The 15549-nt window shown below is 42.8% G+C and overlaps 1 protein-coding gene across 1 annotated transcript in view; it reads left to right on the forward strand.

Moving 5' to 3' along the window:
* The first annotated feature begins 2331 nt into the window (after positions 1-2331).
* Positions 2332-15549, forward strand: part of LOC115474100 (macrophage receptor MARCO-like) — a 65269-nt gene continuing 52051 nt past the window's right edge. The window contains exons 1-2 of the mRNA XM_030209427.1: positions 2332-2505; positions 8183-8296. Coding sequence (XP_030065287.1) covers positions 2382-2505; positions 8183-8296 — 238 coding nt within the window. The 5' untranslated portion in view covers positions 2332-2381. The remainder of the gene's footprint in view (positions 2506-8182; positions 8297-15549) is intronic.

The raw sequence follows: 15549 nt of genomic DNA on the forward strand, positions 1-15549 counted from the left end.
AGCTATTCAGGAGTGCACCTATTTGAAACAGGGGAAACGTTCAGAAATACTAACCTCGTCTTCTGCTCTCCAAGAGCAGAAGAGGAATTTAAACTAAAATTCAGGATTTTACTGTTTTAAGGAGAACAAACTCAGTTTTCTATTTTTTTTTAACCATTTTAATAGTTTAGTATAAGCATTTAAAATAAATATAAACTCAGCTCACTCTCATAGATAATCAAACTTTGGTTAAAAACACTTGGTACCTGATGGTAAGTCAGGTTGTGGATGCAGGGCTCAGTGCCAATGGCTTGATTTTGGGCATTTTTCACTGAAGACTTTTTTTTTTTTTTTTCAAAAATGGACCAAAAAGATAAACGCATAGAGCACAAAGCATCTAGCAAGTGGCCATATTTAAAAAAAAAAAATATATATATATATATATATACATTTTGCAGTTTTGAAAATTGCTATATTCGCTGTTCAGATTCCAGGTGTTTTGAGCAATATGTTCAAAGTCGGACTTACTAGAACACTGTGATCGTGGAGTGGAGTTACAGAAACGTCAACCAAATACTCAAAAATCCACTTGTTCACAAATGACTTAGTTTGAAGGAAAAAGGCCTCAAAGAGCTCCAATCCCAGATGTGATCTTATGGAGCTTAAACAGACCTATAAGGTCTTCTCTTCATCATAGGCGAAAAAAACCTTCTAATGCCACAGATACAAACTTCTTACAGTATCTGTGGTCAAAAAATATACGAAGCGACTTGCATACTCTGTAACACTAAGTATATGTCTATTTCCTAATGTCTTCCATTTTCAAGATGTATTGTAAGCCACATTGAGCCTGCAAAAAGGTGGGAAAATGTGGGATACAAATGCAATAAAATAAATAAATACTTTCATTTTTAACATGCAGGTGTAGATCACTTCTATGCGATATCCACTATACACTATTGCACTTATCTTTTTAGAAGTGGTGTATAATGGAAGTTGCTCGCTCTGGTGTTGTGCTATGTAGCCCTTCACTTCCCGCTCCGAGCCGACGATGGCCAGCGTTTCGCTGCTTCTTCAGGGTCTCGGGCCGAAAATGGGACACTCGCACAGCTCTCCAGGGCAACTTTTTTCCCTTAGACATCGTATCAAAAATGCCCCTCCACAGGTGCTAGCTCAGAGCAGCGCTATGTAGGAAAACTAGTGAAAATCAAGATCACAGCTTCCTAGAGTAGTGAGGTTACAGTGGGCAGGAGGAATATACTGATGGGGGAGGGGTCTATAACTTCCAGGATGAACTGGGTGTGTAAAATGAAGGCCACTGTGATGCTCTCTAGATTCTTAAAACACATTCATAGCTGCCTCTGCTATATCTTTTCCCTGGATAGACGGACTGCACTTTTTATCGGAAGAAGGGGGTTCTGTGCTACTTATCAATCTGGCACTTTTCAGTAGGAAAAAAAGTTTCACTGGTTCATGCTGAAATGTGCCTCCAAAAAAGGTTTGCTTTTACCATCTTCCAGAATTTGAGGTTATTATTATTTATTGCATTTGTATCCCACATTATCCCACCTCTTTGCAGGCTCAATGTGGCTTACAATTCGTCGTGGATATTGGAAATAGAAGAGAATATACATTTGGTTTATGGAGGGTTAGGGTTACATGGTGGTGAAGTACATGGTTGTATTACAGCAAAAGACGTTACAAGACATTCCTATATATATTAAAGATTGTACAGTTACATGTGTTGATCTTTGTGATAAATCTTGTCGAAGAGATACGTTTTCAGTAGTTTGCGGAAATTGGCCCGTTCATGGACCGTTTTCAAGTTGCATGGTAGTGCGTTCCATAGCTGTGCGCTCATATAGGAAAAGGTAGATGCATGCAACCATTTGTATTTCAGACCTTTACAATTGGGAGGATGAAGATTGAGGAAAGTGCGAGAAGATTTTATTGCGTTCCTGGGTGGTAGTTCTATTAGGTCTGACATGTAGGCTGGGGCGTCTCCATGGATGATCTTGTGGACTAGGGTACAAAGTTTGACCGTGATGCGTTCTTTAAGTGGGAGCCAGTGTAGTTTTTCTCGTAGGGGGGGGGGGGGGTCGCGCATTTGGAATGAAATCTCTGGGTTAGGCTTTTTCTTGTTTCCAAATGCAGCAGTAGAATCCAATTTTGTTTATAAAGATTTACACCCCCACCCCCACCCCCAAAAAAGGCTACAATACATTCTGAAGAATTATAATGAAGTCAATCTCCTGCTTGCTTCATGTGCTGAAGTCACTCGCTGAGGGCACATCCTGAACGTTTGAGCAACTGAAAGTGCTTACAAGTTGGGAAATGCATTAGAGGCAGAATAAAACAGCAGGTCCAGAAACTGGGAACTTACTGCTCTTCCTTTTCTCTGAATGAACAAGCGCTCTGGGGAGAATCTGAATTTCAAGTTCACTATGGAAGCTGTGGACAGCAAGTCGGAAGAGGCTATATTCAGTAACTTTCCTCTGATGCAGATGTCTATGTTTGACATCAGTGGTAATGTATATTCTTTTCATTCTGGTGAAGTGGGAATGCTAATTAAGCAGGGACAACTTAGGCTATCAGATACAATCTTTTTTATTCTTAGGATTTATTTACTGCCCTTTTGAAAGGAATTCACTCGAGGCGATGTACAGTAAGAATAGATCTATCATGAGCAATAGGCAAGTACAGCAGTAAAAATATTCAAATAACAATACAAAGTATGGCATAGTATACTATTTACTACTCTATTTTTCCTTATATTAGGGCCCCTTGGTTTTGTATCATCTATTATCTGTCTACTCCAAGGAAACTCTGAGTGTGATTTCCCCAGGAGTGTATTTGTTTTTGATTTTTATATAAAGTTATTAACCAGACCTCAATGCTTCCACTCCTGGTTTGTCACCCTCACAGGTGCATGACAACCTTCTTGTTCAAAAGTCTTATCATCGGTCCTATGTTTTCTAATTTTAGCACCAGTGTAAATAGCAATGTAAAAAAAACTCCTAATGAGAAAACCCATTCTTGTTTCACTGTTGGCTTATTTTAAACACTCTAATACAAAAAAGGACCTGCTGCTGCTGTTAGCAGGAAAAAAGGCCTCAAAGAGCTTCCAGGTCATCAATAGATCTACCTAAGCTACACCAGGTCTCAAGACCCTACTTTCATCCTTGGCCAAAACCCTGCTTTAAATTGTTAAATTAACACAATTTAATCGTGGATACAATGTATATATATATGTGTCTTCCACCTTCATAGACAGTTCAATCGGTTATATGGCTTAACACATAGATAATAGAAAGAAGAGAGGGAAACAGTACAACACGCGGATTTGAGAGTTCTCACTATAAAGATAAGTGGGTTATTAAGTAACATATAACCGATTGAACTGTCTATGAAGGTGGAAGACACATATATATATGTCTGAGTTGATAGACCTGCCACCCAGAAACGCTAGAAGATCATCCCGAACATACCTCAACCTCCACTTCCCTACTTGCAAGGGCTTGAAATACAAGACTCTACACGCGTCAACCTTTTCCTACATGAGCACGCAGCTTTGGAATACACTGCCGCACAACCTAAGAACAATTCACGAACAAGCTTCCTTCCGCAAATTATTGAAGACCCATCTTTTTGAAAAAATGTACGGAAAGAGCCAAAACACATAGAGTCCACACTCACTAATCTTCAATGCGCCATATATCTACTTCTGATCTCTCATCCCCTGTAATCTCACATCACTCATACATTTACTCACAGAAAGATGTACACCATATGTCTTTGTGTCTTAATTCTGCCCTTTAAGCTTCCCATTGTCTCCTTCCAATGTTTCAATGTCTATGTCCCATTGTTACATTCTTAACGATACTTCGATCGTCTCGCATAACTCTGCACAATGTAATCCATAACCAAGTTGTAACATATTGTATTTCCATTATTCATATCATATTGTAAGCCACACTGAGCCCGCAAAAAGGTGGGAAAATGTGGGATACAAATGCAATAAATAAATAAATAAACATATACATTGTATCCACGATTAAATTGTGTTAATTTAACAATTTAAAGCAGGTTTTTGGCCAAGGATGAAAGTAGGGTCTTGAGACCCGGTGTAGCTTCCGTAGATCTATTGATGACCTGGAAGCTCTTTGAGGCCTTTTTCCCTGCTAACACGAAGATAACCTCCGCAGGAGGTAATTTCTGTCATTTACCAGCAGCAGATCCTTTTTTTGTATTAGAGTGTTGATTGCCTGGTCTGCATTCGAATTGTAATTTTGTATTTATTTTAAACATATACACCCTGTGGAAACACATTACTTCAACTATCAGAAACCTTCATTTTAACTATATTCTAATTTATTTCTCCATGCTCCCCCCCCCCCCTCCCCACGCACTTTATATGTCTTCTGTCACGGCACTGTTACTGTCCTATCTCAAACCCGCACTTATCTTATGTTTTATGTTCTCCAGCCGGCTGGTGCTGTTGAGACTCCTCGCTCTGATTTTCTCTGTTATAACTTTCTTCCTCTGTTATAGGTGTAAACTGCTGCTGCTTTCTCCAGCAGTCTTTCCGTGCCTTAAATGGTTTCGACCATTTTTAGGTGTGGATATGAGGAGCTATTCTTCATCCTATTATTCCTCGACAAGAACGTCTTGTTTCGCGAATAATTTCGCTGCTTCAGGAAAATTTACATCCTTCTTTAGAATCTTTCTTTTCAGTTTTTTTTTAAGTTTTCTAACATCCGGTTACTATTTGCAATGTCAACACAATACGCAATAGAACATTATAATTGATAGGGAAGGGTAAAGCAAAGATGGAACATATAGATAAGTAAGAGAGTAAGAAGAATTAGAAAGTAAGGTGACTGATTTAAAGAAAGTTGCATATAAGGAATTGTGGGGGGTCTTTTACAAAGCGGCAGTAAGCCCAATGTGGGCTTACCGCTTGCTAAAATGGAAGTACTGCCGGGCAGCCCAGGAGTATTTCCCACCCCCAGCACACACCAATTTTATTTTTGTAGCGTACTCGGCAGTAATCGGGCAACGGTTACGGCTGGGTTAGTGTGGGAGCCCTTACTGCCACTTCAATGGGTGGCAGTAACTGCCAGTGGCGTACCAAGGAGGGGGGCAGTGTGAGCGGTCTGCCCCGGGTCCATGCCGCTGGGGGGTGCTGCGGCGTGTGCCTGCTCCTCTGAGTTTGTTAAACTTCGTTTGTTCGCTGCAGCTCCCTGTTCCAGGGCAGAGGGAGCTGCAGCGAATGAAAGAAGTTTAGCGAACTCGGAGGAGCAGGCGCGCGCCGTGGCACCCCCCCCCCCAAGCGGTGTGCACCCGGGGGGGTCATTTAGCCGGAGGGGGGAGGTGTCATCTAGCAGGGGGGGGCGCTGCACCCGGGGGGGGGCGCATTGGCGCTCCGCCCTGGGTGCCATCCAGGCCAGGAACGCCACTGGTAACTGCTCTCCCCCCCCCCCCCCCCGAAATAGGCACATGGCAAGTGCTTCGCTTGCCACATGGCCATTCCTTTAAAAAAGAAAGATTTGCCTTTTACCTACTGCGGTAAAAGGGGACCTCAACATGTGTCAAAAACGTGTGCCCCCCCCCTTTTGCCGCAGCTTCGTAACCTTGTGGTTGTTGTGCCAGTCTACTTGAGTACATAGAAATAAAGGTCAATGTTCAAGCTGTAGGTGAGACCTTTTTAGTAGACTAATTTAGTACTTTGGTGACTAGTACTAAAGTTACCACTGCTGCTCCTTGTGATCTTGGGCAAATCACTTAACCCTCCATTGCCTCAGGTACAAACTTAGATTGTGAGCCCTCCTGGGACAGAGAAATATCCAGAGTACCAGAATGTAACTCACCTTGAGCTACATTGGAATAGCAACGCAGCCGCGCAGGCTTCTGTTTCTGTGAGTCTGACGTCCTGCACATACGTGCAGGACGTCAGACTCACAGAAACACAAGCCTGCGTGGCTGATCTGCAAGGGCAGGTTTCTACATGGAATGTTGCTAGTGGAGGAGTAGCCTAGTGGTTAGTGCAGTGGAACATTGAACGTTGCTACTATTTGAGATTCTACATGGAATCTTGCTATTATTGGTGATTCTACATGGAATTTTGCTAGTGGAGGAGTGGCCTAGTGGTTAGAGCACCAGTCTTGCAATCCAGAGGTGGATGGTTCAAATCCCACTGCTGCTCCTTGTGATCTTGGGGAAGTCACTTAACCCTCCATTGCCTCAGGTACAAACTTAGATTGTGAGCCCTCCTGGAACTGAGACAATATCCAGTGTACCTGAATGTAACTCACCTTGAGCTACTACTGAAAAAGGTGTGAGCAAAATCTAAATAAATAGTACTGGCCAGTTAAGCTCCCTTCATCAGGTCACTGCAATGGAAGTTATACATTACTGTTGCAGAATGTTCAAATATGAACACAAACCAAAAGGCATAGCTATCAGATAAAGAATAGTTAGGTTTTTCAGGCACTGAGAAAAGACATCTATGAATTATAAGGTCAGAATTTATTCAGGTGTTTCCACCAAGACCCAAAGGAAGAGGAGGCAATTTTTGTTATTGAGCCCTGCGGTTCAACAAATGGGAGCATGTTTGATAAAATATAGATCTTGGAAATATGTTTTTTTTTTTTAGTCTTTACAATTGTCTGCCTTTCCTTCTACTGGGGAGGCTATGGAGGGAGACGATAGGGCTTCCTCTCCTATAACAGCAGCGATGTAATCCCAATGAAGTGTTAGTTGCTTTTTTCCTTTTTATTTTAGTTTATACTTATTTCCTATGATCTCATTAGTATGGGCTTTAGTCGTTTGGGTATTTTTGTTTGTTTGTTTTTACTTTACTGTACATGTGTGATACTTGGTTGGAGTGGAGGAGTGGCCTAGTGATTAGGGTGGTTAGGGTGGTGGACTTTGGTCCTGGGGAACTGAGGAGCTGAGTTCGATTCCCGGCACAGGCAGCTCCTTGTGACTCTGGGCAAGTCACTTAACCCTCCATTGCCTGCCATGAGTGGGAAAAAGTGCGGGGTACAAATGTAACAAAAATAAAATAAAAATATAGATAAAATTTAAAAAAAATGTAAACCAACATTGATGTTCTATTTTTAACATCAAACATTTTTAAAGACAAATTATGATTGGAATATCACACATAAAGGCTATCAATAGAAATCAAACAAAATAAAACATGGAAAAGAAAATAAGATGATACCTTTTTTATTGGACATAACTTAATACATTTCTTGATTAGCTTTCGAAGGTCGCCCTTCTTCCTCAGATCGGAAATAAGCAATCTGAGGAAGAAGGGCAACCTTCGAAAGCTAATCAAGAAATGTATTAAGTTATGTCCAATAAAAAAGGTATCATCTTATTTTCTTTTCCATGTTTTATTTTGTTTGATTTCTATTGATAACCTTTAAGAGTGGACTAACACGGCTACCACACCTCTCTACACATAAAGGGGAAATCATTTAAATGCTCTGTATGTGGAGTTACAGTACTTTTGAAACAGGATCTTTTTCTTAGTGCCTTTCAAAAGCAGTTATAAATTGTATTTGTTTCTTAGTTCATTGCATTCAATTTGCAACAATGCATTTTTCAGTTTATTACAGTGTCTTTGGGAATATTCTTCTTTAAATATCCCAAGGTATTGTTTTTCTCCTTCAAACCATTCATTAGTTCAAAGAGTTCTTAGCAAGCTGAGATACCTTTTTTTTTACATTTTTACCCCACACTTTTTCCCACTCATGGCAGGCTCAATGTGGCAGGCAATGGAGGGTTAAGTGACTTGCCCAGAGTCACAAGGAGCTGCCTGTGCTGGGAATTGAACTCAGTTCCTCAGGACCAAAGTCCACCACCCTAACCACTAGGCCACTCCTCCACACCCTGCTACAGCAGGAAAATTAGTCAAAATGACATAATATCCAGGAGTTTTGTACATCAAACTGGTCAGGTTCTCAGATCCTAAGAAAACTGTAAACAGCAACAAGGAGATTTGGGGCTAAGTTTTAAGGGTGAGCCGGTAAAGGGACATGCAAAGAATCTCATATTTTCCTGGATCAATACTGTTAACAATGCTGTTACTAGCACTCTACACTAGAATAATCAATGAAGTGTATGGGGATAAACAAACCATCATGCTAAGCAAGGCTTTGTCATTTCCATTCTGATTTTTTTTACATTGTAGGGCCAAATAAAAAAAGAAAATCACCAAGCCAAAATACTGTGGTTGCCATCCTAGCCTGCCTAATCCTTCTCACTCTAGTAACTCTGCTGTTAGCTGTGATTTTAGCTTATAGAGGTAAGTATTATCCTCAGCATACAGAAACATGCAACCAGAAATCATTTCAGCTGTGTTTCATGTGTTTATTCAGTTAGGGGTCCTTTTACCAAGCTGCAGGGGCCGTTTTTCCCACATGCCAGGGCCCTTTTTACCGCAGTAGGTAAAAAGCCCCCAGACACACATGGAGGGGCATAATCAAACACGAACGCCCATCTCCATGGGCCTCTATGTCCAAGAACGGGTACGTGAAGGGGCGGGACAGACCATATTTTCGAAAAAAATGGCCACCCATCTTTTTTTTCAATAATACGGTTTGTGCCCGGCAAATGCATCGGATTTGTGCAGATTTGAGCTGGGTGGTTTCGATTTTCAGCGATAATGGACACCGAAGGCGCCCAGCTCAAAAATGAACAAATCCAAGGCATTGGGTCATGGGAGGGGCCAGGATTCGTAGTGCACTGGTCCCACTCACATGCTTTTGCGAGATGGGCGCCTATCTCCCGATTTGGGTCGAAATCTGGGTGCCCATCACTTTCGAAAATAAGGCTGATGGCCATGCGGTAATAGAACTCTTACCGCATGGCCATGGGGCGGGGAGCCCTTACCACCATCCATTGAGGTGGCGATAAGGGCTCCCGCACTCATTATGGTAACTGGGCAGCGCGCAGCAATGCCCGATTACTGCCAGGTTATTGCTGTGCAATCGATTTCCTGGAGTTTTCTTTTTCCCCCGGAAATAGTGCACGCTCAGGGCGGGACTATCGCTGCCGGCCACGTTGGGCCAGCGGTAATCCCGGACGAGCAAGCTGTGAGCCCGCGTTAGACATACCGACTCTCTGTAAAAGGGTCCCTTAGTTAGTTTGGAGACCTTTCACTAAGCTGAGGTAAGCACTAATGCGTGCTTACAGCAGCAAAAAAAATGCACTACCGTGAGATGCACTATCATTGAGCACATGGGCACTGCCATGAACTAACCCATTAGCACATAGCTAACGTGTGAGCCCTTACAGCTACAAAATAGGTGGCAATAAGGGCTCACACACTAATGGCCATGTGCTAATAGGAAAATTAACGTGTGGCCACTAAGACAAAATAGAAAAAGCTGCCACTTTACCTATGCAGTAAGAATGACCTGCGCAAGGGAAAGGGGACTTGATATACCGTCTTTCTGAGGTTTTTGCAACTACATTCAAAGCAGTTTACATATATTCAGGTACTTATTTTGTACCAGGGGCAATGGAGGGTTAAGTGACTTGCCCAGAGTCACAAGGAGCTGCAGTGGGAATTGAACTCAGTTCCCCAGGATCAAAGTCCACTGCACTAACCACTAGACTACTCCTCCACTAGCAACATTCCATGTAGAATCTTCAAATAGTAGCAACATTCCAGAATCTCAAATAGTAGCAACAGCAACATTCCATGTAGAATCTCATATAGGGAAAGGGAAATGGGATTTGATATATCACCTTTCTGAGGTTTTTGCAACTACGTTCAAAGCGGTTTACATATATTCAGGTACTTATTTTGTACCAGGGGCAATGGAGGGTTAAGTGACTTGCCCAGAGTCACAAGGAGCTGCAGTGGGAGTCGAACTCAGTTCCCCAGGATCAAAGTCCACTGCACTGTAAGCACACGCTAAGGCCACTTTTCACTGCATTTTGGTAAAAGGGCCCCTTAGTTAATTAGATTTATAATCCATCTGTGCATAAGTCCCAGGATGGGTCCCAAAAACATACATGATACCAGTAAATACAAAATAACACAATAAAAAAAGCATAAAACAATATTACACAATAAATAACAGAGAAATAACACAGAAAAAAAATCTCAACATAGAAGTAAAACATAAAAATAATCATTCCCAAAAAAAGAGCATAGTCAGAAATACAGGGGGCAAGTAATAGGTTCCTACAGTATTGAACATTTCAGAAAACAGACCATTAAAACCAGGAAATATCTACGGGGCAATTCTATACATTGGCGCTTCAGTTTAGGCAACCCAATGCTGTGCACTCAGCATCGATCCTATAACAGCATCTTGGCACCAAGAGTCCGTTATAGAATACTAGTGTTAAATCGGCATTGGTGTGCCCATGTGCAGCTGTGCCCTCTTATGCCATATCAATGGCAGGGTTGGCATGCCTAGATACACCAAGTGCTGTGCGGTTTATAATATTCTATAAACTATGAGCTTAACTGGGAGACATGCCCATGGTCTGCCTATACTCCATTCATATGTATGCCCCCCCCCCCTTACGATTAGGTGCTGGGACCCTTAGGTGCCCTTCTACTATTGTGTGGTAGCGTCCGGCAAGACAGCACCACCATGGGGTGCACTGAGGTGTCCTGCGGTATTTCTGTGATCAGCGAGCACCAATCCCTGTGCTAGAAAATAGAAATTATTTTCTAGCATGGAGGGTGGGAAGTAGGCGTGCCCTGCAGTGATCGGGCAGTGCACGGCCATTGTCGCGTGCTGCCTGATTACCGCAGGATTTGCGCGTGAGTCATTACTACCAACTAAATAGATGGCGGTAAGGGCTCAGGCAGGAATGGCTGTGCACCAATTGTGAAATTAGCACATGGCCATTACTGACACAAATTCCAATTTGAAAAACCGCTTGAAGAAAACAGGAGACTACCTTGACACAGCGTATTGCGAAACATGGATCTATGTCGGTGAATCCGGGTCTCCATTATGCAAGCTGAAGCTTAAAAGCTTAAAGCTAAGTACTAAAATCAAATAGATACTAAGCTTAATGAATAGTTATGAAAAAAAGAGAAAACAATCTTGAAAAATATAAGCAAATAATAAGGATCGATGAGGATTACAATAACACCTCTGAATCGTGCTTAACTCACTTAAGCCATTACTGAGGTAGTTACGTGGGTCTGATGATCCTATTAAAAAATTGAACTAGACCATGCTATTCTGAATATGACAATATTAAGGTGATACTGAAGCTGAGTATAATGAGATAATTGACAAATTACAATTCCGGCATTTTCCCACCACACTAGAAAGTGGCCAAAGCACGCACCCAACCCACTCGCTAATTGCAGCACCAGCCACTTTCTAGCATGGCTTGATAAAAGGACCCCCCCCCCCCTTAGGTGCATGTCAATTTAGAAACATAGAAATATGACCCATCCAGTCTGCCCATCCTCTGTAACCCCTAATTCTTCCTGTTCCTAAGCGATCCCACATGCTTATCCCATGCATTTTTAAATTCTGGAACAGTCCTAGACTCCACCACCTCCACCGGGAGGCCATTCCACGCCTCCACCACCCATTCTGTGAAACAATACTTCCTTAGGTTACTCCTAAGCCTATTCCCTCTTAACTTTGCCGTATGCCCCCTCATTCCAGAGCTCTCTCCTTCATTTGAAAAAGGCTCTCTTCCTGTACATAAATGCCCTTGAGATATTTAAACGTTTCTATCATGTCTCCTCTCTCCCTCCTCTCTTCCAGCTTATACATGTTGAGGTTCATAAGCCTGTCCCTATAATTTTTCCATTCAAGACCGCTTAATAATTTTGTAGCCGCCCTCTGGACCGACTCCACCCTGTTTATATATCTTTCCGTAGGTGCGGTCTCCAGAACTGCACGCAGTACTCCAAATGAGGCCAAAATTTGATGGCATCTTTGATGCCCATTACTTTAGGCACCCCTTTAAAGAATTACCTCCTTTGTGTCTTATTTATCTAATCAGCATCATCAGGTCTACAATGGCTCTGATGTTTCTGACTGTATGGCTTCTCATTATCAGTCACTTCATTTAATGTTTATATGTTACCTTTATCACATAAGGTTCAGCAACAGGGAACTGAATGTAGGCGGTATACTGCCAATATCTTATTTGTTCGTTTACTTCATGAGGATTTAGCTTCAACAAAAATTTTACAATATTTTCATCAGCTTAAATCATAGTTTACTGAAAATGGTTTTATAATCTTTAAGAAGAGAAGCCATGATTTCTCACACTGATTCTCCGTATTCCCCACTTCACATATATTGACGCAATATCAGCTGCCTATGAAATCAGAAATTTCTCATTTGGTGTTGCAATTGGATTCTAAACTATCATCCCGTCCATGTATTGGGAAGTTGATTAGTAGGGGTTCTGCATTCATTTGAAATGACAGGAAAAAAAAACCATAATTTGTGTGTGTGGGGGGGGTGGGGGGGTTATGTCATGAATAGTGCACACCCTTCTAAAAGAATGCACACTTCTCACAAAGAGTCCACAGTACTACTACTACTTATCACTTCTATAGCGCTACAAGGCACAAGCAGCACTGTACACAATACACGAAAAGACAGTCCCTGCTCAAAGAGCTCACAATCTAAATATGGAATGTTGCTAGTGGAATAGCAACATTCCATGTAGAATCTCAAATAGTAGCAACAGAATCTCCAATAGTAGCAACATTCCATGTAGAATCTCAAGTAAGAGCAACATTCCAGAATCTCAAATAGTAACAACATCCCATGTTCCACTGCACTAACCACTAGGCTACTCCACTAGGCTACTCCTCCACTAGCAACATTCCATCTAGAAGCCTGCCCTTGCAGATCAGCAACGCAGCCGTGCAGGCTTCTGTTTCTGTGAGTCTGACGTCCTGTATGTGCAGGACGTCAGACTCATAGAAACAGAAGCCTGCGTGGCTGCGATGCTGATCTGCAAGGGCGGGCTTCTACATTACTACTACTACTTAATCACTTCTATAGCGCTACAAGGCATACGCAGCGCTGTATACCATACATGAAAAGACAGTCCCTGCTCAATGAGCTCACAATCTACATAGGACAGACAAACAGACAGAACAACTAAGAGGTAAGGGAATTAAGGACGTGGGGATAAAAGGGTACAAGGCAAGTGAGTAGTGGTTAGGAGTCAAAAGCAGCGTTAAAGGGGTGGGCTTTTAGCCTGGATTTGAAAATGGCCAAAGACGGGGCTAGACGTACACTATTTGCAATATTTGTAATATCATTAACAACTAGTGAAGTTTAATAAGCTAGGGGCTAGTATGATCAGTCCTAGCCAGACCTCCAAGTACACATGCAGCAGAGTTTTGAGCTACATGTAAAGACCGTAATGAAAGTCTTTCCCTGTACTAAGGCCTGTTTTACCACAGTGGTAAAAAATCATTTTTTTTCTATTATTTTCATTCGTGGCCATGCAGTAATGTTTAAAAAAAAAAGGAACAGGAAAAAAAAACCCTATGGACCAGTGGCGTAGCCACAGGTGGGCCTGGGCGGGCCAGGGCCCACCTACTTTGGACTCAGGCCCACCCAAAATTGTGACACTCTTGTTCTAGCTGGTGGGGATTTTCTCTCCTTGGACAACCAGCGCTCTTCCAAATGTCAGCCAGCAGTACTTGCCTTGAGCTGACGCCGAGACTGCCCCTTCTGCACATGCTCAGTTTTTGTACATGCAAAAGCAATGAGCATGCACAGCCTGCTGGCAACAGCATCATTGCTGGCTGCTGTTTGGAAGAATGCTGGCTGCTGGAGGAGAAGGAGGAAATCTTCAGCTGGCAGGGTTTGAGGATCCCCGCCAGCTAAAGAATTTAATATTTGGGGTTTGTGGTCAGGGAGGGGTGGAGAGAGGAGCAAACTGGAGGGGGCCCGGGGGAGGAACAAATTCCATGCCCGCCCACCTTGGGCTCAGGCCCACCCAAAATTGGCCATCTGGCTACGCCCCTGCTATGGACATTAAGACAAAGTAGAATAGTTGGACCAAAACAACCTCCAGCAGCCAATGAAGGGTGTAAACTTCTTTATTGACAAAGTACCTCACATGAAATAGACCTGACCACAGAACTGTGTATCGGTGGGACAAACCACCTGCCTCAGGGGTCACATGCACTGTGAGACTGCAAGTGTTGTATAAAATCGAGATGGCAGGATCTCAATTGAGAGGATTTTTGAAAATGTATTTATTCGTTACATTAGTGTCCCACATTTTCCCACCTATTTGTAGGCTCAATGTGGCTTACATAGTACCGGAGAGGCGTTTGCAGACTCCGGTGAGAACAAATACAAAGTGATGTAGTGGTAAGATAAAGTTCATGTGGCACATTACGTACTTTAGTTTTGTTGTGTTGCAGGGATTAGGCATCTACGTTGGATCGGTGGGGTATGCCTTTTTGAAAAGGTTGATTTTTTCACCTCTCGGGGAAGTTTCACTGTTTGATATTGGATTTCAGTTACTTCTGCATCTCGGTTTTATAAAATACTAGTAAAAAAGACCCGTTTCTGACACAAATGAAACGGGCGCTAGCAAGGTTTTCCTCGGCTCCCCTGCAGCCACCCATGTCCAGCGACCCTCCTCTCTCCCCTGCCCCCTCTCCAGCCACCCATGTCTAGCGACCCTCCTCTCCCCCTGCGCCCACTGCAGCCACCCATGTCCAGCGACCCTCCTCTGGACATGGATCAGCTGTGAGGCATGTTCCCTCCCCCACCTTGTTCTGAAGTTAACATCATAATGGCTACGGTGATGTCAGCCTGATCTACGGAGCCTAGCAGACCAACTCGGAATGAGCCACGGCCCCAGGCAAGTCAGAACGTTGGCGGTGAGAATTATTATATAGGATTTGCTGTTTCACAGTGTATGTGACCCCTGAGGTAGGCAGTTTGTCCCACCCAAAACACTGCTCTGTGTTGGTGTTTTGTCAATAAACAAATTTACACCTTTCATTGGCTGCTGCTGGTCTTTTTGGTCCACTCTATTTTGTTTTTTGCCAAGCAGTAATGTTGGCATTAGCATGCAGCCATTTTGAAAAATTAGCAGGTGAGCAGTTAGGGACCCTTTTACTAAGCCGTGTAGGCGCCTACGCACGCTCAATGTGCACCAGAATGGACTTACCACCCAGTCACTGCGTGGCCCTTGCGTTAATTTCAATTTTGGCGCACGTCCGCTAAGCGCATCTGAAAAATATTTTTTTATTTTCTGGCACGCAGCAGCTGCACACGTCAAGTGGCATTTGATGCGCGTAGGTCATTTCCACCCAGTTACTGCGTGAGACCTTACCGCTAGGTCAATGGCTTGCAGTAAGGTCTCAGACCCAAAATGGACATGTGGCAGTTTTCATTTTGCCACACGTTCGTTTTCGGAAAAAAAAAAGGCATTTTTTGCAGGTGCGCTAAAAAATAATTCTGCATGTGTCCAAAACACGCGTCTACACTACCGCAGGCCATTTTTCAGTGCACCTTAGTTAAAGGACCCCTTAGTGCCATCTATTTTGTAAGCAGTATGGGCTCAGGTAGT

Source organism: Microcaecilia unicolor, chromosome 7, assembly GCF_901765095.1.
Source record: "Microcaecilia unicolor chromosome 7, aMicUni1.1, whole genome shotgun sequence".
Taxonomy (NCBI): domain Eukaryota; kingdom Metazoa; phylum Chordata; class Amphibia; order Gymnophiona; family Siphonopidae; genus Microcaecilia; species Microcaecilia unicolor.